At 46.4% G+C, this 25072-nt stretch overlaps 1 protein-coding gene across 1 annotated transcript; it reads right to left on the reverse strand.

Moving 5' to 3' along the window:
* CREG2 (cellular repressor of E1A stimulated genes 2) lies at positions 2562 to 23641 on the reverse strand. Its single transcript, XM_018054929.1, has 4 exons — positions 23041 to 23641; positions 20014 to 20183; positions 9285 to 9398; positions 2562 to 7396 (listed from the first exon to the last, which is right to left on the reverse strand). Exons 1-4 carry the CDS (start codon positions 23446 to 23448, stop codon positions 7249 to 7251), a joined length of 840 nt encoding a protein of 279 aa, XP_017910418.1. The 5' UTR covers positions 23449 to 23641; the 3' UTR covers positions 2562 to 7248.

Raw genomic sequence — 25072 nt, forward strand, 5'->3', positions numbered from 1 at the left:
AGGCTCCTCTGTCCATGGGATTTTGCAGGCAAGAGTACTGGAGTGGGGTGCCATTGCCTTCTCCGCTGCAGTTAGCTAATTATTTATAAATGACTAAAATATAAATAAATAATTTAAAAGTGAAAGTGTTAGTCACTCAGTCATGTCTGACTCTTTGGGACCCCAGGGACTATAGACCACCAGGCTCCTCCGTCCATGGGATTCTCCAGGCCAGAACACTGGAGTGGGTTGCCATTTCCTTGTCCAGGGGATCTTCCCAAACCAGGGATCGAACCCAGGTCTGTTGCCTTGCAGGTGGATTCTTTACCTTCTGAGCCGCCAGGTAATTAATAATTAATTATCAATGAAAATATCACTATCCAAATGTCAAAGTATTTGAGTTTGTCCTGCCATCACATGCAGGAAAACACTGTATTTTCCAAGTGAGTGCAGAGCACTCGGTGTGCATGGCTGGTGCCTCTGGAAATTGGCCTGGACTATATACATTCTAGGTTCTTCCTCCGCCAGGAGTCTGGTCTAAACAAGGGGAAGTTTCCCGATCTAGCCACCAGGGGGCGCGACGGTTCTTTGCGCAGCTGTTGGGACTAACTGCTTTGTCAGAAGCTCTGCGAGGGTGGGTCAGAGGCCCATCTGGAAAAGGTCAGGATGGACGACCTCCGTGAGGACACACAGGCTAGGAGGAGAGCCAGAGCTGGGGGGGGGGGGGGAGGGGGGAGGAAAGAATACGTGTGACTGAAAGGTAGGGGCTCAGGCCCACAGCCCACAGATCATTTACCACCTGCCAAGCACTTAACCATGAGCCACAAACGGCTGGCGTGTTAATCAGCCCCTGGAGTGGCTCACAGCCTCACCCAGGAGGCTGACCCGGGGGCAGATGACCAACACGCGCATGAAAATAATGAGACATACGACGCCTTCATCTCTAACCCTGTGTCCACTGCATTGGCGGATCCTTTACCGCGGAGCCAGCAGGGAAGCCCCTGAGTTTACCCCTTCAAGTCCCTACTCTTAAAGACACTCTAAACTCCCCCTTGTCTGACCCTCCTCCATAGCACTGCTACTATCCCCCATAAACCTGGCCTTGCTCACACTTGCATCCAGAAAACTCACCCAGCTGCAGAGAGTGTTCAGAGATGGGGAGCAACAGAGGAAGAGACAATTCTGTGATCGAGGTTATGTTTATTTGGTGGTTCTCCGGGAAGCACTCTTTTCTTTTTCCGCTGAGAGTGAGGCGGTTGAGGGGATGGGCTCCCAGGGGCTGACGACTGTGGACGGCCCTGGAGACAGCTGCCTATGAGAGCCAGGGAGAGCTTCAGGGAGAACCACGTCGGGGTCCCTGGGCAGCCGGAGGGCTGGGCAAGGATGAGGAGCCCTGATTTAAGCTGAGACCGCTCCTGGTGGCTGTGGCATTTCTCTGTTACAAGTGAAGCTGCAAAGATGGTCACGGAATTTATCCAGGACAGGGTCTGCTGTGTGGTTCCCAAAGAAAACAGTGGGGATGCTGAGGATACTGGCTAACATGATGGAGCCGAGTCCACAGACATTACCGTATCACCTGACTTCAAAACCTGCTTGTTCACCTATCCTTTACAGAACACAAGCCTCCTGGGGGCCGCGCCGCCTTCTCCACTGTAATCCCACCGAGTTCTCAGACACCTGCTTGGGCAAGCGAGTCAGATGGTGTCAGAGAAGAGGCTCGGGGCTCCAGCAGCAGAGAGGGCTGGGAGGAGGGTGGAGAGGTTGGAGGACGTGCCTGGATGTCCGAATGCATTTTCCAAGGTTGGCCGGTCCTGGGAATGACCTGCTCAGGACCCGGAGTGTGAGATGCAGTGGAGGTAGGGTGACCAATCCACCTTGGTTGGCCCTGAGTTTTCTGACTTAATCCATCTTCGTCTGCCCTGAGTTTTCTGACTGCCACTGAAAGTCCTGTGTCCCGGGCACCCCTCAGTCCTGGGTCACTTGGGCTGCTGGTCGCGCTCTGCTTTGTCTCTAAGACAAGAGCACCTCTGAGAAGCCCGAGTGTCAGGGGTGGTCTGTGAAAGCTGCAGGATCGATCATGCTTGCAGGCATGTGTCTTCTTTTGACCTAGACTTAAGTGTGTGTGGTTTATTTTCTCATCAGCAAAAGGGAGCTTTTTTTTTTGGTAGCTCTGAATTCTAGGAATAACAACTATGCTAAAAATGGCAAAAATGTCTAAGAGTGGGAACACTGAAATGTGGTTATATCAGCATTTCCAGTCTGCAAATTAACTGCATTATACTCAGAGCTTTAAAAAAAATCATATCAAGGGACTTCCCTGGTGGCCCAGCGGTTAAGACTCAGTGCTCTTAATGCAGGGGGTCTGAATTTGATCCCTGGTCAGGGAAGGAGATCCCACATGCCAATCCCACACGTGACAAAGATGTGTGCTGCAGCTAAATTTAAAAAAAAAAGCCATATCAACAACAGTCACCCAGCTAGTTCTTTTCTTTCTGTTGGAAATGTAACTCCTCATTTATTATAATAGCATCTATTTTCTTATTAATCTAATAATGTCAATTGGTAATATTCCATGAAAGAGCTGTGTAGAAATATTATACATTTATTTAATTGAGCATGGAAGTCATATCCGGAATGAAATAGTGTTTAATTAGATAGACATATCCAGTTGCAAAAATATATTTTACACTCCACATGCATTACATAGCGCAAATCGTAGCTTGATTATAATTCACATATTTTTTTAGCAATTGACTTGGTATAAGCAATCAAATAAGCATCAAGAAATTATTCTAGAGAAGTTTTATTTTCAAAACAGTATTTGATGGTTAAATTATTAAAAATGAAATACAGACTTTTTGGAAAAACTGTAGAAATACATTTCAACTCGACAACTCTCTTAGAATGAGTCGACATATACAAGGCTGTATATGTCATGTAGGTATATGTATACATATACAAATAAACATGTATATGTTGACATAAAGGGCATATTGAAACAAGTCATATCAGAATTACACTGGCTACATCAACATCATAGATGTGTACATCCATGGGAAATAAAAATGTGTGGGGCAGGATATAGCTTATTCATGGAAACAAAAAGAATCCTTGCTGGGGAATGACTGTAAATACAGCTCTTTGCTGTGAGCATCAGTGGAGACTCACTGTGCCCAGACTTGGAGGCCTATATACACCTGTACCTTAATGCGTTTCTGCCAGAAACTGGAAGATTTCCTCCTCTTCTAAGTGTCCCACATAAAATCCATACAGCAGATTTGTTGAATTCTTATTAATTTGTATTAAGTTGAATACCTCTTGAAAACTTTGATAGAAATATTCTCCCTCCTCCAAACAGTGCATATATTAATGGCTAAAGAAAACAAACTGTTGTCCGTTCTGCTAGGCTTCAGCACATAGATCAGTTTTTAACTTGATTAGGAACCAGTGAGAGGACATAAATGTCTTATTTAAGCTAAGCCTTCAATTTTGTTTGTTAAGCTTTTTGCTCTGAGAGAATTGTAGGTTCTGAGAGAATTGCCGATCATTGTAGATTCACAGGGAGTCGAAAGATTGAATAGGGATTGCCTTTTATCTGTTTTGCCCGGAGTCTTGCAGAATGATACAGTATCACCACCAGGGTTTTGACACTGATACAGACAAGCTAGAGAACTTTTCCATCACAGTGAGTACCACTTATATGATCACCCTTGCCTCTCTCCTTCACCCTCCTCCCTGGTGACCCTGACCTAGTCTCAGGTTCTGGAATTTTACATTTCAAAATGTTCTATAAGTGGAGCTACATGGTACGTAACCTCTGGGCATGGGCTTTTTCACTCAGCATAGTTCTGTGAAGACTCATCCAAGTGGTTGCTTGTATCGGAAATTATTTTTTTATTGCCGCATGGTATTCCAGGGCTTGACTGTATCACAATTTGTTTCACCAGTCACCCATTAAAGGACGTCTGGTTGTTTGCAGATTTGGAATATTATGAATAAAAATGCTTTGAACATTCATGTACAAGTTTCTGTGTGAACATAAGTTTGTACCTCTCTGGGATAAATGCCCAGGAGTGCAATTGCTGAGTGGTATGACACTCACTTGTTTAGCTCTGTAAAAAACTATGAGTTGGTTCTCCAGAGCGGCTGTTTGATTTTTCCCACCAGCTATAGACTGATCCCATTGCTCTGCATCTTTGCTAACGTTTGATGTTGTTACTATAATTTAGCAATTTTGGTAGGTGCCCCCATGGTATTTATTGGAGTTTTAATTTGCAATTCCCTAATGACTGATGATGTTGAATATCTTTTCATGTGCTTATCTGCCATTACCTTCAGAGGAAGTTTGTTCATGTTCTCCACCGTCTAATTGGATTTTTAAAAAACTGTTGAGTTTTAAGCATCCTCCGTCTATTCCAGATGGTAGGCTTTTGTGGAATATGCCATCGGCAGGTTTTTCCTCCCAGTAGGTAGCCTGTCTTTTCATTTTCTTAACATGATGATCTTTTGTAGAATGAAAGTTTAAAATTTCGATGAAGCCCAATTTATTAAACTTTCCTTTTATGGACTTCCGGCCTTTGGTGTCAAGTCTAAGAAGGCTTAGCTTAGATCAGCCCTAGGTCTCAAAGATTTTCTATTTTTTAAAAATTTTTATGGATTTACATTTCATGTTTAGAGTTATGATCTGTTTTTAAATTGATTTTTATTGAAGTATCGTTGCTTTACAATGTTGTATTATTTCCTGCTGTGCAGCAAAGGGAGTCAGTTACACGTCTACACGTATTCCCTCTTCTTGGGATTTCTTTCCCCATCAGGTCACTACAGAGCCTTGAGCAGAGTTCCTTGTTGTACACAGTAGGTCCTCCTTAGTCATCTATTTGATACATAGTAACGTACGTATGTCAATCCCAGCCTCCCAGTTCATTCCATCCCCTCCCAGTATCCACGCATCCCTGCTCTATGTCTACATGTCTATTTCTGCTGTGCAAATAAGTTCATCTGTATCATTTTTTCCCCTAGATTCCACATATAAGTGACATTGTGCGTTATTTGTTTTTCTCTGACTTACTTCACTCTGTGTAAGTCTCTAGGTCCATCCACGTCTCTTCAAATTGCAGTTTCATTTTTATGGCTGATTAATATTCTGTTGTATATAGGTACCACATCTTCCTTATCCATTTCTCTGCTGAGGGACATTTCGGCTGCTTCCGCGTTCTGACTATTGTCAACAGTGCTGCTATGAACGTCAGGGTGTGTGTGTCTGTTTGAACTATGGTTTTCTCTCCTCTTGCCCAGGAGTGGGATTGCTGGGTCATATGGTAGCTCTGTTTTTACCCTCAAATTTACTTTATTCTTCTATATTAGACATTGCTATTGTTAAAGAATGCTTTTGTGACTTGACTTTTGATAAATAAAGAATTCTGTGCATTTGACTATGCTTTTATGAATAGGCACTTAAAAATATTTTGACAACTCAAACTCTCTTCATGTCTTACTTTTTAAACAAAAGTGTAGCAAGTAATAACACTATTATTCATTTTTTAAGTGAATACTTCCTATATTTTGCAGGCTGTGTTCTTAATGTTTATACAACATACCTAACCCACCAAAGAGGGTTTAGAGTCATATAAAAGGCAGAAAACTGGGTCTTGCTAGATTCCTTATAAATTTCAAATATAAGTGGTCTCAAATGTGTACTCATAGGTCCTTGAAGGTCTTAGGTGTATACAAAGGTATGATGTGGGTGCTCCTGTGTGTAATTTGTAGAAAATTTAAAATCTAAAGGAAGAATCAGATTTCAGAGACTTTTTTTCTTTTTTGGTAGAAAGTGGTAGCTGATCATCCACAGGTAGGTTAGTCATCGCTTTACGGATTTTGCTGATTCAGTGACTGCCTGTGTATTTCAGTAGCTCTTTGTCTTGCTCTCAGAGCTGGAAGTTGTGCAGGCACCACTCTGTCCATGGTGCGCAGTGCATGCTGGAAGAACCAGAGGCCGTCTGGGTGGCAGTCTGTCCTCTGGGTGCAGCGCGTGCTGGAGTCAGACCCTGGGATGCTGACTTCAGCGCTCTGAGCTTCAGTGTTCTTGCCTGAAAGTGGCAACAATGATGCGTGTCCTTGGTTGTCAGACTCCAGTGAGACGATCCTGTCGAGGGTGTGGCCCACGGATGGGCAGGAAGCATGCCTTCAGCTACTGACTTCTTTCCTCCCTTTTCTTACACGTGGCCTCGTCTTCCTTTCCAGCCTCTCCCTCTCCCCCTCTTCTCTCTGCACCACAGACTGAGTACCACCCCCTGTGTCTAAGAGAAGGGGACGCTTTGTCACCGCACCAGGAGAGGGGGTCTGGGGAGCCTGATGCCGAAGCTGCCCCTCCCTTCATGCACTATCGTGACCTGATCATTGCCTAGAACAGGGCTGTGCACCAAACTCAGGGGTTCTCACGTGGTTTGTCACCTTGCAGTGGGGAAAAAAGCTTCATGAGTGACCAGTACATTTTAGCAAATGAGACTCAAGAATGCATCCACCACTCAAGAGAGGGATGGTAGTGAAAAAGTGAAAGTGTTAGTCGCTCAGTCTTGTCCAACTCTTTACGATCCCATGGACTTTAGCCCGCGAGGCTCCTCTGTCCATGGAATTTTCCAGGCAACAATACTGGAGTGGGCTGCCGTTTCTTTCTCCAGGGGATCTTCTCGACCCAGGGATCGAACCTGGGTCTCCTGCATTGCAGGTGGGATTCTTTACCACTGAGCCACTAGGGAAGCCCAGCAGGATAGTAACCCATAGACAAAGATTCCTGCACCCTCACCCTGAACACAAGATGACAGCTGTGTGTGCGTATTTAGTTCTTCTGTGGTTGCAGTGAGCTCAGAACCAAGACACGGCTTTGGGCACAACAGGCAACAAACATATTCTTATAATACAAAACAATCACGTTGTACATACAGGCATAATTTTTGTTTGAATGGAACAGCAGCTGTCTCAACATGTCACTATGACAACCAACAATGCTCCCACACAGGTGAGTCTGGTTTGAAAGCACGTGAACAGACTCTCTAGGTGGAGTCCCTGTGTGATCTGGGTATTTGCAAACGGCCACTTCACTCTCCTGCCAGCACAGGGGTCCCTGGTGACCTGCTTTCATCTTGCTTGCTGTCAGGGTGACAGGCCTGCTGTGAACCCTTCCACAAAGAGACAGCAGTCAACCGCTGTCCGGCAGCGCTGCGTAAAAGGTTTCCATTTTACGCAAGCATCAAGGACTTTCTTCTCCCTCCATCAGGCCTTTCTTGGAACGGCTCTGAAGTACTCCTCCCTGGAGATGTCGGCTACTCCTCCATACCATTTCTGAAGCCAGATGTGTTCTATCTTCATCTTCATGAAGAACCATTCATATGGCCGAGGCCACTTTCTCATCACTGGGTGTCTGCGGAAATAAAGAAGTCGCCATAGGGGAGCTTTCATTAGAGGGTGCGCCTCTGGAACACAGGGCCAGATGTAGCCCTGGCCAGGTCACAGGGCCAGACGTAGCCCTGGCCAGGTCACAGGGCCAGATGCCAGGGCTCCTGGGCTTGTGTTCAGCTGCTCAATCCTGTCTGACTCTTTGTGACCCCATGGACTGTAGCCCCTGCCGGCTCCTCTGTCCCTGGGAGGGCTGGGGTCTGGGACCCTGAAAGGAGGGCAGGACACTCTCGTCCCCAGAGGGTGGTGGACAGCGCAAGTCTGGAGCCAGGCAACGTGGTTTGAACCACAGTTTGGCTGCTGATAAACTGGGAAGCCTCATGCGCTATCTGCCCTCTCCTCACTGGTCATGTGGGGTGAGAGGGATGCTGCTGGGATCACAGGGCTGCGTGGGGAACAGCCAGTGAGGCTCATAAGGAAGCTGCATGGAGAAAGTGTTCAGGGGACGTGGGTCATTGCTATCAGGAAGCATCAAGAAAGGCTTAAAATGTCTCTGTATGAGATGTTAAAAGAATTTCGAGCCCTCTCTCTTTTTATTTTGTTGTTTAAAAACTGAGTATTTATTTTCTAAATATTTATTGGGACTTCCCTGGCTGTCCAGTGGCTAAGAATCCACCTTCCAATACAGGAGACTCAGGTTCAATCCCTGGTCTGGGAACTAAGATCCCACATGCCTCGGAGCAACTAAGCCTATGAGCTACAGCTAGCAAGCAGCTCCAGTGAAGCCAAAATAAATACAAATAAATGTTGTTGTTCAGTTGCTAAGTCATGTTCAATTCTTTGCAACCCCATGGACTGCAGCACAGCAGCCTCCTCCATCCTTCACTATCTCCCAGAGTTTGTGCAGACTCATGTCTGTTGAGTCGGTGATGTTATCTAACCATCTCATCCTCTACCGTCTCCTTCTCCTCCTGCCTTCAATCTTTCCCAGCATCAGGGTCTTTTTCAGTGAGTCAGCTCTTTGTATCAGGTGGCCAAAGTATTGGGACTTCAGCTTCAGCATCCATCATTCCAATGAACATTCAGGGTTGATCTCTCAGGATTGAGAGATCCTGGGACTGTCCAAGGGACTCTTAAGAGTCTTCTCCAACACCACAATTCGAAAGCATCAATTCTTTGGCACTCAGCCTTCTTTACGGTCCATCTCTCACATTCATACATGACTGCTGGAAAAACCATAGATTTGACTAGGTGGACCTTTTTTGGCAAAGTGCTGTCTCTGCTTTTTTATTTTTTGGCATAGTTGGCAGGATGTCTCTGCTTTTTAGTATTGCTGTTTGTTTATTTGGCTGCACCAGGCCTTAGTTATGGTGTGCAGGCTCAGTAGTTGAGCTGCTTGGGTTCAGTTGCCGCGCAGCATGTGGGATCTTACTTCCCAGACCAGAGATCGAACCCACGTCTCCAGCATTGCACGCAGATGCTTTAAGGCTAAGCCACAGGGGGAAGCCCCTTAAACTGTGTGTGTGTGTGTGTGTGTGTGTGTGTTAGTCACTCAGTTGTATCTGACTCTGTGCGACCCCATAGACGGCAGCCTACCAGGCTCCCCCGTCCCTGGGATTCTCCAGGCAAGAACACTGGAGTGGGTTGCCATTTCCTTCTCCAATGCATGAAAGTGAAAAGTGAAAGGGAGGTCACTCAATCGTGTCTGACTCTTCGCAACCCCATGGACTGCAGCCCACCAGGCTCCTCCATCCACGGGATTTGCCAGGCAAGAGGACGGGAGTGGGGTGCCATCTCCTGGGCGGGTCAATAACTCCACAAATATCTGCACATGAAGGAAGGCACTTCTGATGCCAGTGTTATAGTAACTTTTAAGGGTTTGGTAAGAACAAACACTTAAACCACATACCAACCTTGAAAACATGGCTTGCTTGGCAAATTCTACTTCTTCTGGAGACACTGCAACCATCCGACCAGTGAGTGTTAACCGGGCACAGCGAGGATCTTCTGGGTCCACGATGTTTTTTCTGCATTTGAAGGACATTTTCCAGATATTAAAATGATGATAGAACATCAGCAGGACATATGAAGGATTTTACTAAAAAGAGAAAATAATAGTTACATCGCTAGTTATATCATCCAGGTTTTTACATTTTTCTGGAATTACTTGAAAATACTTTGACACATATGATCCAGTAATGCCACTCCTGGGCATATACCTAGAGAAAATCATAATCCAAAAAGATACACGCACCCCACTGTTCACTGCAGCGCTATACACAATAGCCAAGACAAGCAAACAACCTCAGTGTCCACCGACAGATGGATGGATGAAGACGGGGTCAGGCGAGCGGCGCCGCGGAGCTGTACAGAGCAGTGAGCTGACTGAGCAGGGGCTCCCAGTGAGGGCCTTGCAGAGCCCTGCCCTGGCCTGCGTGCTCTTGACTAGCACTTCCCAAGTTGTCTCCTGGCCCGAGAATGCAGACTGACATCTAGTGTGCACAAACACACCTGTCACACTGGCTGTATGAAAATACTTTAACTTTTAAATTTTATTGGAACACAGTTGATGTACTGTGTTCCAATAAAATTACTGGAAGGTTGTGTTAATTCCTGCTGTACAGCAAAGTGCTTTGGTCATATATATATATATATATATATAATATTAAAATATTTAATATATTTTATTATTTAAAAATATTCTTTTACATGATGGCTTATCATAGGACAGTGAATACAGATCCCTGTGCTATACAGTAGGACCTTGTGGTTTATCCATTCTAAATGTGATAGTTCACATCTACCAACCCCAGGCTCCCAGTCCATCCCTCCCCCGGCACCCTCCCCCTTGGCAATCGCAAGTCTGTTCTCTATGCCTGTGAGTCTGTTTCTGCTTTGTAGATAAGTTCGTCGTGTCATAGTTTAGATCCCACATATAAGTTATATTATATGATATCTGTCTTTTTCTTTCTGACATTTGTGGTACATATATACAATGGAATATTACTCAGCCATAAAAAGAGTGAGATAATGCCATTTGGAGCGACATGGATAGACAGACCTAGAAATGATCACACTGAGTGAAGTCAGAAAGAGATTTGAGGGGCTTGAGGTGTTGGGGAAAAGTTCTTTTTTATTTTATATATTTCTGTATTCTTTGACTATTACAATTATGTAATGCAGAAAAGTGGTTTCCAGGGGCTAGGGGCCCGATAGGGAGTTTGGTAAAAGGGTATGAACTTGCAGCTATAAGATGAAGAAAATCTGAGAATCTAATTTATAACATGGCAACTCTTGTTAACAATGCTATATTGTATAGTTGAAATTTTCTGAGAAGAGAACTTGAATGTTCCCACAAAAAAAGATAAATAGCGGTGACAGATATGTTAATTAGCTACATGGTGGGATTTAAAAAAATTTTTTACTTTGTATTGGCATATAGCCAATTAACAATGTTGTGATAGTTTCAGGTGGACAGCAAAGGGACTCAGCTATACAGATACATGTATCCCTTCTCCCCCAAACTCCGCTCCCATCCAGGCTTCCATGTAGTGTTGAGCAGGTAACATTGTGTATCCTTGTGGTACCCAGTACATCCTTGTTGGTGACCCATTTTAAATATAGCAGTGTGTACATATCCATCCCCAATTCCCTAACTGTCCCTTCTCCCCTTCCTTCCTCCCACTCCCCACAACCATAAGCTCATTCTCTAAATCTGTGAGTGTTTTTTTGTTTTGTAGGTAAGTTCATTCGTATCATTTTTTCTTAGATGCCATATATAAGGGATGTCATAGCATATTACTGCTTCTCTGACTTACTTCACTCGACGACAAACCGGGTCCATCCCTGTTGCTGCAAATGGCATTATGTCATTCTTTTTGATGACTGAGCAGTATTCCATTGTATATAAACACACACTGCCCTTTCTTTCACATCTTCTCCCTCCATCCCTCAGTTGAGGGCCATTTAGTTTGCTTCCATGTGCTGGCTATTGCAAACAGTGCTATAATGAACACGGAGGTGCTCGTATCCTTTCGGATCATGTTTTTCTCCACATATATGCCCAGGAATGTGATTGCAGGGTCATATGGGAGCTCTAGTTTTACTTTTTTAAGGAATCTCTCTACTCTTCTCACTGGCTGTAAGGTGGTGGGAATTTTTGCACAATGTGTATGTATATCAAATCATCAGGGTGTGTATTTTAAATATCTTATAATTTTGTCAATTATACCCCCAATAAAGCTGGAAAAAGACAAAAAAAATAATAATAATAACGGTCACATATCTCCTGGTGGGCAGTGAAGGGGTAACTCAGCAGACCTGGGTTCTGAAAGGCCTGTCTTCAGGAGGACCAACCCCTGACTGGCTCCTCGAAGATGCCTCTGAGCCCTTGAGATTCCCTACTTCATAAGCATGTTTTTGTGCCTGAGGCCCTGGGCCATGCTGGGTCTGAGTCTGAGTAGCAGATGTTGAAACTGCCAAGGGACTGGATTCCAATAAGAACCCTGGATACCAAGGCTCAGGTGAGCCTCCCAGGTCGGCAGTGTCTTGCACCTATTGTCACACATCATTTGTGGAAGGATTAAGGGTATCTCCATGTAATTTCAGCGGGAAGGAGCCCTTGGAAGCTCAGGCCTGGTTTTTCCTGGACTTTATTTCATGCACCTTTTGCCCTTGATGACCTTGATCTGTATCCTCTCACTGGAATAAACCATGAGCTGTTGAGTCCTGTGAGTTCTTCCAAGGAACCTGAGGGTGGTCTTGGGACCCCAGGTACAGATGACCAAGGAGACTCTGAGGATGCTCTTTTCAAAGATGGTGTATATCACGAAACGGCGGCTTTGAGGCTTGACTCGTTAGAACTCATTCCTGTCCATTATAACATTAACTTGAGAAAGGTACATTTGTTAAGCAAAACACATGTCTTGCTTATACTCAGGGAACTTGTTTTCACCTGCCTACAAGTTTTTCTTTATTACACACTCTGTTGAGTCATAACAAGAGAAAGAGTGGACACACCCACATAAATTGCTTCATGTGAGAACATTGTGTACCATTTGAAAGTGTTACCATTCATGATGGTTTTGAACCGCAATAGTGTTGTTGCTGAATTGTGAATTTTTCTAAGATGAAAGAAGGATGGGAGGCAATCTACATAACAGCTGTAAACACTGAATTGACATTGAAGTTTGCATAAAAACCTGAGATGGATAGGAGAAAGTAAAAATAGTAAATGGGAACTAAATTTACATGTACCCGACAAGACTGTCATCAGTTGTACTGAATTTGTTTGCTAGTAAAGCCATTTTTTCCCCATAAACTTGCTCCTTCATGAAAGCAATGAAATGAGGATTCATAAGCAAGTCATCATAGAAGAACACATTGCATTTAAGAAGGGAGCATTTTCCATCTCCATTGGTGGTGATTACACCAGCTAGAAGATGTGTGTGTGTATGTGTGTGTGTTACTTCCTTAGTCGTGTCCGACTGTTTGCAGCCCCATGGACCGTAGCCCACCAGGCCCATCTGTCCTTGGGATTCTCCAGGCAAGAACGCTGGAGTGGGTTGCCATTTCCTTCTCCAAAAGGAACTATAGAAAGAAAGAAAGTGAAGTCGCTCAGTCGTGTCCGACTCTTTGCGACCCCGTGGACTGTAGCCTACCAGGCTCCTCCATCCATGGAATTCTCCAGGCAGGAGAACTGGAGTGGGTTGCTATTTCCTTCTCCAAGAAAGAAGATAATGTGTTTAAATAGGTAAATTGAAAGCGTTTCATTTACACAGTAGATAACCCCTCTAACTTCCTTCCCACTATGATAGGGGGGATAATAGCCCCTGAAAAAGTCCACATACTAATCTTTGAAACATGTGACTGTGTTACTTTTTTTTTTCAACTTTTAGTTTTATATTGGCGTATAACCAATTAACAATGTTGTGATAGTTTTGGGTGCACAGCAGAGCAACTCAGCCATACAAATACATGGATCCATTCTCCCCCAAACTTCCCTCCCCGCCAGGCTGCCACATAACATTGAGCAGAGTTCCCTGCGCTGTGCAGTAGGTCCTTGCTGGTGACCCATTTTAAACATGGCAGTGTGTACACGTCCACCCCAAACTCTCCACTGTGTCACCTTTCATGGCCAAGGGGAGTTAATCAGCTGACCTGGATTATCAACCTGGGATCAGTGTGATCACAAAGATCCTTAAAAGTGGAAGAGGGAGGCAAAACAGAAGGTTGGAGTGATGTGATGGGAAAAAGACTCTCCTGGCCATAGCTGGCTTTGAATATGGGAGGTGGGGCTGAACCCGGGAGAGAAGAGAGCCTCTAGAAGCTGGAAAAGGCAAGAGAATGAATTTTCCCTGAAGCCTGTTATCTCTTCTTTAGACAAAATATTATATCTTACGAGGGTTATAGAGCACAATAATGGAAGAGATGCTGCTGGTACTGTTTGCAAGCCTTGAATGGCCTTGTTCTGTCGGACTAGTCCAGGGTTTTTAGGGGTCCACTCCCTAGCTGGGGGTGTTAGCAGGCACAGAGGAACCGCCTGTTCTGCCTTCCTGAACCTAAAGGTCTCCCCTTGTTTTCTGTTTAGCATGCACACAGGCTCCCTAGTCTGAGACACCATCTGCTACTCTTTGACCTCCGACTCTAGCTTAACTTCATTCCTTGGCTCCTAATGGAGCAAGAGAACCTCACTATTAAAGCTTTTTAATAGTGACTGCGGCCGATTTTGCATTTGTGCGTCTCTGTGTGACTGAGGTTGAAGTGGTGGTGATAATGGACGGGAGCAAATCCATCTCAGGAAGGGTCACGTTTTCTTTTCAAATAGGCTTTTTTTTTTTAGTATCTTGGCCAAATTTATGTATGTATTTATTTTTACTTTTTGTCATGTGGCAAGTGGGACCTTAGTTCCCTGACCAGGGAACCCGTGGCCCCTGCCTTGGGAGCACACAACCTTAACCACTGGCCACCAGGGAAGCCCAACACTATTGTTTTTTTAAACAGTCTGTTCTGGAATAACTGTGAAAGTTATTTGGGTTCATCTGCAGGCCCTTCCGGAAAAGGCAATGGCACCCCACTCCAGTACTCTTGCCTGGCAAATCCCATGGACGGAGGAGCCTGGTGGGCTGCAGCCCATGCGGTCTCTAGGAGTCGGACACGACTGAGCGACTTCACCTTCACTTTCACTTTCATGCATTGGAGAAGGAAATGGCAACCCACTCTAATATTCTTGCCTGGAGAGTCCCAGGGATGGGGGAGCCTGGTGGGCTGCCGTCTCTGCAGTCACCCAGAGTCGGACACGACTGAAGCGACTTAGCAGCAGCAGCAGCAGCAGGCCCTTCCAGCCTCTATTTTTTGAGACTCTGAACAAGTTGGTCCATTTTCATGCTGTTGATGCCATTTCCACTCCTGGTTGATGTTCTTATCCACGACTTCTCTGAGTTTCTTGGGATGAAATCGTTGTCATTTGGAAGCCTTGGCCATGTGTCTTTGTAGGACAGGCTGCTACATTTCTGTGAGTGTCTTGCGCTAGGATTTTCTCTGATCCACCATCAAGTCTTGTGATTCAATAGACTCCAGAGAGACACGTGCAGAGGGACAAGACATGCAAAAGGGGGAGATAGGTCCACTTCCAGGCGGGAGAGCAGCAGGGATGCCAAAAACAGTTCACTCTAACGGGCGAATCACGATTTCACAGGACCGTTCAATTTACAACCCACCTGTCTGCAGTTTTCACCTTTCTCTATCATTTTGCCGTGCTAAGAATATATGAAAATTTATATGAACTGTTTGCATATCAGGTTGAGCCATTTTAATATCTGTATTTAAAAAACATGTATGTTATAAATAGGAACAATCATGACTCCCTCAAAATACCAAGGAGAGCCTTAGCCTACGTCAGAATGAGTTACCATGTTTCTCTCCACGCTTGCAAATGCACTGAAACTGTACATCCATCCGTGGTGAGCTGAATAAAGCCTCCCCGCAAAGATGTCCACGTCCTAGTCCCCAGAACCTCTGACTGTTATTTACATGGCAAGGACTTCATAGACATGATTAAGTCAATGACTGTGAGATGGGAAGTTTATCCTGGATTATCTGGACGGGCCCAAGGTAAACACAAGGCTCCTTAGAGAGGGAGGCAGAAGATCAGATTAGAGGCCATGTGCTCAGTCGCTCGTGTTCGACTCTTTGTGACCCTATGACCACAGCCCTCCTCTGTCCATGGGAGTCTCCAGGCAAGAATACTGGAGTGGGTCGCCATGCCTTCCTCCAGGGGATCTTCCCGGCCCAGGGATCAAACACACGTCTCCTGCCTCTCCTGCATTGCAGACGGATTCTTTGCCCACTGAGCCGCCTGGGAAGCCCAAGAGAACGCAGCGCCGGTAACAGCATTCAGTTCAATGTGGCCTGAGATGGGAGTCGAGCGAACTGTACCAGCAAAGGCATCCACATACTAATAGGTGGACGGAACAGAACAGAGCCCGGAAATAAACCCATACCCTGTGGTCAACTCATCTTTGACAAAGGAGGCAAAAATATACAATGGGGAAAAGACAGTCTCACATAAATCAGTGAAGTTAGAACACTCCCTCACACTACACATAAAAACAAATTCAGAGTGTTTTAAAGACCTAAATAGAAGACACGACACCATGAAATTCCTAGAAGAGAACATTAGCCAAAGCATTCTTGGATATAAATTGCAGCATTTTTTCTTAGCTCAGTCTCCCTAGGCAAAAGAAACAAAAACAAAAATAAACAAATGAGACCTAATCAAACGCAAAAGTCTTTTGCACAGCAAAGGAAATCATCAGCAAAATAAAAAGAAAACCTGTGGAATGGGAGAAAATATTTGTAAATGATGCGACTGATAAGGGGTTAATCTCCAAAACATACAAACAACTCATAAAATTCAATGTCAAAAAGACAAACAACCCAGTCAAAAAATGGGCAGAAGACCTAAATAAATATTTCTGCAAAGGAGACACGCAGATGGCTAATAGGCACATGAAAAGATGCTCAGTATTGCTGATTATTGATAGAGAAATACAAGTCCAAACCTCGGTGAGGTATCACCTCACACTGGTCAGAATGGCCACCATCAAAAAACCTACAAATAATAAATGCTGGAGAGGGCTTAGAGAAAAGGGAACCCTCCTGCACTCGTGGTGGGAACGTAATTGGTGCAACCACTACAGAGAACAGTATGCAGGCTCCTTAAAAAACTAAACATAGAGTTATGACATGATCCAGCAACCCCACTGCTGGGCATATATCTGGAAAAGACAAAAGCTCTAATTCAAAAAGACACCTGTATGCGGAAGTTCACAGCGGCACTGTTCACAGCAGGTGGACGTGGAAGCATCCAGGTGCCTGTCGACAGGTGAGGGGGTAAAGAGGCAGCACAGGTGTACAATGGCCGATGGTGCAGCAAGAAAAGGGGAACTGATGCCGTCTGCAGCCACGTGGATGGACCTTGAGGGCATCACACTAAGCCAGAGTAAGGCAAATGCTGCGCGATGTCCTTATACGTGGAAGCTACAAGAGCTGGACACACTGAAACAGACTCAGTGGTGGCTCTGAGGGTCTAGGGGCTTGGGAACTGGGGAGATGTTGCTCAGAGAGCACAGATTTGCAGTCAGAAGATGACTAGGTCCTGGGGATCTAGAGTCAACACAGGGATCATACTCAACGTTGCTGTCGTTCAGTCATTCCGTCGTGTCCGACCCTTTGCGACCCCACGGGCCACAGCACGCCAGGCTTCCCTGTCCTTCACCATCTCCCTGAGCTTGCTCAAACTCATGTCCATTGAGTCATTGATGCCATCCAACCATCTCACCCTCTGTCACCCCCTTCTCCTCCTGCCCTCCACCTTTCCCAGCATCAGGGTCTTTTCCAGTGAGTTGGCTCTTCGCAACAGGTGACCAAAGTACTAGAGCTTCAGCATCAGTCCTTCCAATGAATATTCAACATTACTGTGTTATAAATGTCAAAGTTGCTAAGAGACTAGATCTTAAATGTTCTCACCACAAAAAAGAAATGATAATTATGTGATGTGATCAAGTTGTTAGCTAGGACTGCAGGGGTAACATATTGTAATACATAAATGTATCAAATCAACATGTCAATTATCAGAATTTTTAAAAAAGGACTTCTGAGCTACTTGCCAAACACATACATCAGCTTAGATGACAAGTTTTCAGGTTAAAGCTCTCACTTAATAGAGTTAGTTGCTCAGTCCTGTCTGACTCTTTGTGACCCCATGGACTGTAGCCCACCAGGCTCCTCTATTCATGGAATTCTCCAGGCAAGAGTACTGGAGTGGGTTGCCATTCCCTTCTCCAGGGGATCTTTTCAACCCAGAGATCAAACCAGTGTCTCCTGCAATGAAGGAAGGCCTAAACCACATATTAAGTCAATTATTAATTATTAGGGGCATTAACTTAATTATTAGGGATCATATTAACTATTAGAGATCAGCCATTATTTTTATTCTGAGAGGTAGGTGGAGCTCCCAGGCAGAGTCTCCTAGGCCATATTCAGGATTTTGTTATCTTTTCCTAATGAAAGAGTTTAGGTGGGAGAATCTTAGGATCTTGTGGATCTTGTCTGGGTTTTGAAAGATGCCCAGGTAAAGCACTGGGTCAGCTGAACTGCCTCTGGCTGGCTGGCTGGATCTCCATTGTCAGCTCCAGTGCGGGGGAGCGGGGCGGGGAGCGGCGGGGGATGGGGGGTGATGGGTGAAGGGTGGAGGTGGGGTGTAAGCAACAGGGCCTTATCCAGGCTGCATTTTATGGCGCACTGTTGCTCTGATTATTACCACCTCCCTGCCCCAAAGAAGCGCTTCCCTGGTGGCTCAGCAATAAAGAATCCTCCTACAATGAAGGTGACTCGAGTTCCATCCCTGGGTCAGGAATATCCCCTGGAGAAGGACATAGCAACCCATTCCAGTATTCTTGCCTGGAGAATCCCATGGACAGAGGAGCCTGGTGGGCTAGGGTCCATGGGGTTGCAAAGAGTCAGACATGAATGAAGCCCCTTAAGAACTGACATCTGTTCACATAATGTGTTTTTCATGCTTTGCATACAGAAGTACAGCATTTTGGAGCTGGGAGGAATTTTACCTGAGTTCATCACTACATTACAGGTGAAGACAACTGAGGCTCTGAGGGTGAAGGGACCCTCCCGAGGTCTCCTGGCACCTCTGCTACTCCTGTGGGGGTGTCCCTTCCATGCATCCCCCTCCAGAAGCTAGCTGGGTGCAGACATCTCCCTAGCAGCACCACATTTTATTTCAGACAGTGTTCCATTTTTGCCTAACTGTCCTTTCTTTTAGAGAGTTGTCTTCTTAAAAAGAAGTAACATTTATTTATTTTAAAATGTGTATTTATTTATTCTGCTGTGCTAGCTAAGCCTTTTAGTTTCAGCATGTGGGATCTAGTTCCCTGGCCAGGGATCAAATGCAGGCCCCCTGCACTGGGAATGTAGAGTCTTAGCCACTGGACCACCAGGGAAATCCCTAGATAGTTTTTGAGTAAGTGATTTTAGGGACTCTGGGTCTTCATTGCGCATGCCTCATGGGGGCCGGTAGAAAAACACTAAATAGACTCTGTGCAGCCTGTTCCTGGGGGACAAGCCACTGGCTCTTCCTTCTCTACCCTCTCCTCCCCACCTCCACCTTTGCCATCACAGCAAGAGCTATCATTTACTCACCCGTGTTTTGCAAGACACTCAAATCTTTCCAACCCTCCCCATCACCCTAGGAGGTAGAAATTGCTATTTCCATTTCACAGATGAGGAAATGGAGGCTCCCAAAGTTCAATAACTTTGAGCCCCAAATCACACACCTCATGAATGGTAGAATTCTATCAATCTGATTCCACGGCCTATAATACATTCTCACAACACATGTTGCCAATGTATCTGGAACACACTGGCACTAGAATTTTATAGGTTTTTTTTTCTTTTGGCTGTGCGCCTTGGCACACGGTGGGATCTTAGTTCCCCAACTGGGGATCCCCCTGTGTTAGAAGCACAGAGTCTTAACTGTTGGACCACCAGGGAAGTCCCTGGCATTAGACTCTAAAAATATATATTTAAAAATTTTTTATTTATTTGTTTATTTATTTGACTGCGCTGGGTCTTAGCTGCAGCATGCGGGATGTAGTTCCCCGACCAGTGATCAAACTCAGGCCCCCTGCACTGGGAGTTCAAAGTCTTAGCCTGTGGACCACCAGGGAAATCCCCCCAAGATCAGCTTCACATTTCAGTTTCCTGTCTTCCAAAGGCGTGTCTTAGGGACATAAAACAGAAACGTGAAAACCCATTTGGAAGCTGCCTAAGTGGTTACAATCATTGCCAACCTCAGAATAAAGTTGTTGCTTCGATAATTTTTTTCAAAACAAAAAAGAACCTTCAAAACTACCTAGTGCATCACTTAATTCCATAGATGATGAAAGCAGCATGGAGACCCCAGTGCCTTGGCCACAGTCTCGGAGCCTGGTGAGACCAAGAACCAGTACCAGAAACAGCTCTGGTGGAGTGGTGAGGAATGGCTTTGCATTTCAGGGCCCCATGAACGCCACAACCTCCCTGCCTTGTGTGGAGGAGCTGGGTGAGGGAGGCCAGGCCCTTGCCTACCTGCAGAACTCTCCTTCAGATTCTGGCAGCAGGAGCGAGGCCATGGGGTTCTTCATCAGATCGGCCACCAGGAGGTCCTTGGGTGTCACGTAGAAGAAAGGAATCCCTGTACTGTTGTTGAAGGGGCCATCACTGATGGGCAGGCAGGTCCCAAATGGCAGGCCTGGGATCTAACAAACATGAAGGAAAAAAAAGGGGGGGGCCTTTTCAATACAGGGCTGTGGACTGACTTGAGCTGGGAGCTAAGTCTGTGTCTCTGACCAGAAAAAAGAGCACTGGGGACGCAAAGGCAGCATGACATCACCACAGTTTTGACAGGTCGTAAACCCAGGCAGAGTGGTTCCCAATCTATCCACAGTACACGCTGGTGGCTTCATGATTTCTATAGAGGAGCTTAGCAGTGGCACCTGTGGATGGGGGCTGGTGAGGGAATTATTCTTGAAGCTTCAGAAAAACAGCAAACACATTGTATTGGGACTTCCCTCGTGGTCTAGTGGTTAGGACTCCATACTTCCACATGGGGGCCCAGGTTCGATCCCTGGTCCGGGAACTAAGATCTCACATGCCATGTGGTGTGGCCCAAAACAAACCAAAAAATTAAGGGACAAAATAAAAACTAATTAATTAAAAACCACTCTATTAAATTGAAAGTTATTTGGGGGAAAGGCAATGAAATTCATGGAGGGGTGGAGGGTTACTAAAGACCTTTCGTACAAGCTGCCCCAGGAATCCCACTGCCTTCACCACCTCCCCGAAATTTTGGGCAACTCTGGGGATAGAATTTAAATCTCATATCTTACCTGGTCTTTGGAATCCAGGAACTTTCTGTTACAGTTTCCTTTCGGGTTATACCACTTCCTCACTTATCACTCATATATTTTATTATAGTAAGTAATATTTCAGTCATATAATTCAGTAACTTAAGGGAATTTGTTTCTTACCCTATTAGTGTCAAGGAAGACACAGAAGCATGCAAAAGCAATTTCTGTTCACGATCGTTCAGTACAGCAGGTGAAATTCTCAGACATACACACAAATATTTCTCAGGTTTTTCCCAAGCCCTGCTGGGTCCAGCATCATGACCTTTATAGAGTGTGTTTCTCGTTGTTACTTAGCTCAGCACTCGGGGGCTGTCTTTGAAGTATCACTTAACAACAGTATGTAGAATTATGATAAGGGGTGGCTTTAACCTTTGAAGAAATCCTACAAAATGGTAACATGTCATTACCAGATCCTGTTTTCAGCTGGTCATTCACAAACTTTGCGATGGCGTTGCAAAGAGTTGGATACGAAGGAGCGACTGAACTGAACTGATTTGCAAACTGGCTGGTCATGCTGGGCACACATGCCAGGCACGTAGTAAATGTTCTCTGAATTTATTGGATTTGGTATAAATGTCAATAGTGGAAAAGGGAACTACTAACAAGGCTAAGAAAAGGAATGTTGAAAGTCATAATATCTTTAAATACTTTGGCACTAGACTTTTAATTGCTGAGAGTGATCTATGTTTTAAACCAAGACCAGGTTCATATCCTCTGAAGGTGTGTCTTAGGAGCATAAGGTATTGCTGTGAAAAACTATTTGAACGCTGTAGGAGACCTTATGATCATCACCATCATCAGAATAAAGTTGTCATTTAGATTCTTTTTTTTTTCCAAAGCATAAAAGGACCTTCAGAACTACCTGCTGCTGCTGCTGCTAAGTCGTTTCAGTTGTGTCCGACTCTATGCGACCCCATAGACGGCAGCCCACCAGGCTCTGCCGTCCCTGGGATTCTCCAGGCAAGAACACTGGAATGGGTTGCCATTTCCTTCTCCATCAGAACTACCTAGCCCAACACAATTTCATAGATGAGGAAAGCGAAGTGAAGGACCCAATGACTTAGCCGCAGTTTCGGAGCTGGTGAGACTCGGATCTGGGCCCAGAACCTTCCCCCGCCACCCTACCCCATGATCTACAAACGTCATAATAAAATAAATTTTTTTGCATTAAATAAATAGGGGTTCAAATTACTGCCCTGTAATAAAACCCTTACAACTATCTCTTTTTAAAACAACTATCTCTTTTTAAATTTTTATTAATTTATTTTAATTGGAGGATAATTACTTTACAATATTGTGATCGTTTTTGCCATACGTCTCTTTTTTAGTTTTTTTTTTAAGCGGACTGTTTTCACTTACTGAATTTGTTACAGTATTCTGTTTTTTGTCTTTTTGGGCGCAAGGCAGGTGGAATCGTGGCTGCCCATCAGGGATGGAACCACACCCCTTGCAAGGGAAGGCCAAGTCCCAACCACTGGACCACAGCAGGGCTCCTTACATCTGTCTCAACAGCCCTAAAAGCTTTATGGAGGGTGTTCATGTAGGAATGCTACATCCTCATCAAGTATCCATGTTATTTCAGCTTCAGGTGGAATCATGTCTAACAGGTGAATAAAATAACCTGCGAACTCAAGGATGAGAGCTGCAGCTGGGGACAGCGCTGTCGCTCCAACACTCACAGCTTCGGCACAGTGAGCCTCCTTTCCAGAACAATTCTCCAATGCCATGGTTTTAAATGTAAATTTCCACCAAAGCCACTGTTCTGGAGTCAGCAGGTGACAGGGCAATTCCTGTCGGCGGCGGGCAGGAATGGGGCTGGATGCGGGGAGGGGCTGGACGCGGGGAGGGGCTGGTGTGCTACTTGGCGATGCCAAAGGCGGCTCCGGCTTCTTTTGTCCAGGCCTCTGGTCAGGCGTGGTGATTTACACCCCCTCTTTGGCCATTTCAAGACCGCGCTTCGGTCCTCATCCACCTGGCAGGAAGCCTGCTTGTCCTTCCCCTCACCACCACCGCCCCCCCCGCCCCGGATTTGCCTGGGTAACCGAAGCAAAATCTGCTTTCATTAATTACACGCTGCCCACCCCGATCCAGACCCCCGCGCGCGTCTGCTAGACCAGGATCGGAGCACGGGAGTGGCCCCAGGCTCTCCGGTCCCCGGGGCGCGCCAGGCACGCCCCTGCACGCGGCTCCGGCGGGGGCGGCTTACCTTCTCGTGGGCGGACACGGTGGCCAGACAGCCCCAGGCGCTGGCGTGGGCCAGGAAGCGGGCGATGCCCGGGCGCAGCCTCGCGCCGCCCTCGCGCGGGTAGGAGAACATCCCGGGCGGCGCGGGGGCCGGCCTGGAGCGGGCGGCGCCCTCCGGGGGAGGCAGGTGTGCGTCCTCCTTGTGCGCCGAGGCCGGGAAGCTCCGCTGCCAGAGGCTGCCCGAGTCCCCCAGCAGCGCGGGCAGCGTCTCCTCCGTGGAGGCTCCGTCCAGCTCCTCGTCCACCTCGTTGGTGACGGCCCAGGACACGGAGCTCACGATCACGTAGCCCGCGGCCGGGGACAGCAGGGCGCCACACCACAGCAGCCAGGACAGGCGGGGCCCGGGCCGCCGGCCGCGGCGCCGCGACATCTTGCGGAGCGCGCGGGGCCCCGGGGACCCCGAGAGGCACGCGCCGCCCCCGCCGCAGGTGCCCGGGTGGGGCCCCGGGCGGTCCTCGCAGCCGCGCGCTGCGCTGGGAGGTGGGGCTCCCGCACGCACTGCAGCCCCGGTGCGCGGTCCTCCCTGCGCGCCCGGCCCGGGCTGCGCTCCTTTTCCGGGTGGATGGCACAGCGCTCTGCAGCCAGACGCCGGGCCGTTGAGGTTCCGGCTCAGCGCACTCCTCCACTCACCAACTGTGCGGCCCTGCCGAGTCGCGTAACCTCTCTGTGCCCGGTTCCTTCATTAGGAAACACAGAAAACAGCATCTACCGTCGCGGGGGTGAGGGATGGGAGAGTGAAAGCGGTTAATGTTTGAAGAGGTTTAGGCCAGTGCGTGGCATGAAGCAAGCGCTCTGTGCTGTGAAATAGACAAGAGGCAGGGGTGGTTGTCGTTTGGTCGAGGAGGAAGCTGAGCGAAGGGGGAAGGTATGATTAGTCTTACCAAGTCTTCTGAGGCCAAAGCCCTGTCCTCTTGCTCTGGAAGGACCGTGGATGTCTTACACTTGGCTGTGACAGGAGGGCATTGCCATCCGTTCATCTAAAACTCCGAGTAGTAAAGAACCCACCTGCAGGACCGCAAGTTCCGTCCCTGGGTGAGGAGGATCCCCTGGAGGAGGGCACAGGCAACCGGTCACAGTATTCTTGCCTGGAGACTTTCACCGACAGAGGAGCCTGGCCGGCTACAGTCCATGGGGTCAAAGAGAGAGAGACACGGCTGAGCACAGGGCAGGTCATCTAAAATAATAATCAAATTGCTCACTACTTACATGTGGCCAGAGCAGCAGATAGGGATCGCAAGTGGTCGACGCACAGTTTGGGGAAAAGAAACTAGAGACAGAATTACAGTTTGAAAGATGGGACCAGGGGACTCAAGACCTCTTGGGTCCAGAACCCTGTTCCTCTGGCCCACGTCAATTTTATTTAGTGTCTTGGCAAGCAGGAAGTATCTGTTGTGTTATGATGAAGTCAGCCTCCTGTGTCCCCGGTCACATCTCCTATTTTATTGATTACTTTAAACTATCTTTGTTATTTTCTTAACAAGGGCTATCACCTAGCTGGAGGTCATAAACCTACATATGCCTTGGGAAAACATCTTAGTGTGTGCACAAGCAATGTTCTGAACTTGCGTTGACCCGGCGTTCCAAGGTCCACACTGTTCTTTTTTTTTCTTTTTCTTTTTTTTTTTTTAGTTTTTTATTTTTTAAACTTTAAAATCTTTAATTCTTACATGTGTTACACTGTTTTTCTTTAGCCTCTCAGGGGATGCCGACCCCAACTGATCAAGCCGATGTACTTTTTATCTGGGTTATGCTGTATTGTAGTATTTTGCTTTTATTCTTTTCCCACGGTGATTTTCTCAAGGCTTAGCCAGAGCAACAGGCGGCTGACTATTAACCCCTGCACTTATACACTAAAATAAAGGTGAGGGACTTTCCTGGTGGTCTGGTGGTTGGGACTTCCAGCTCATGCAGGGGGCCCTAGTTTGGTCCCTGGCTGAGGAACTGGATCACACATGTCCCACCTGTGAGTTCATATGCGTCACCGAGCACGCGAC

This window comes from Capra hircus, chromosome 11, assembly GCF_001704415.2.
Source record: "Capra hircus breed San Clemente chromosome 11, ASM170441v1, whole genome shotgun sequence".
NCBI lineage: Eukaryota > Metazoa > Chordata > Mammalia > Artiodactyla > Bovidae > Capra > Capra hircus.

Excerpts from the sequence above, each read along its gene's own strand:
- CREG2 (XM_018054929.1), bottom strand. The coding sequence starts at position 23,448 with ATGTCGCGGCGCCGCGGCCGGCGGCCCGGGCCCCGCCTGTCCTGGCTG. Across the intron at positions 20,184-23,040 it reads CCGTGTCCGCCCACGAGAAG|ATCCCAGGCCTGCCATTTGG; the intron begins GTAAGCCGCCCC and ends CATGTTTGTTAG. Across the intron at positions 9,399-20,013 it reads TCTGAAGGAGAGTTCTGCAG|AAAAAACATCGTGGACCCAG; the intron begins GTAGGCAAGGGC and ends CTTCAAATGCAG.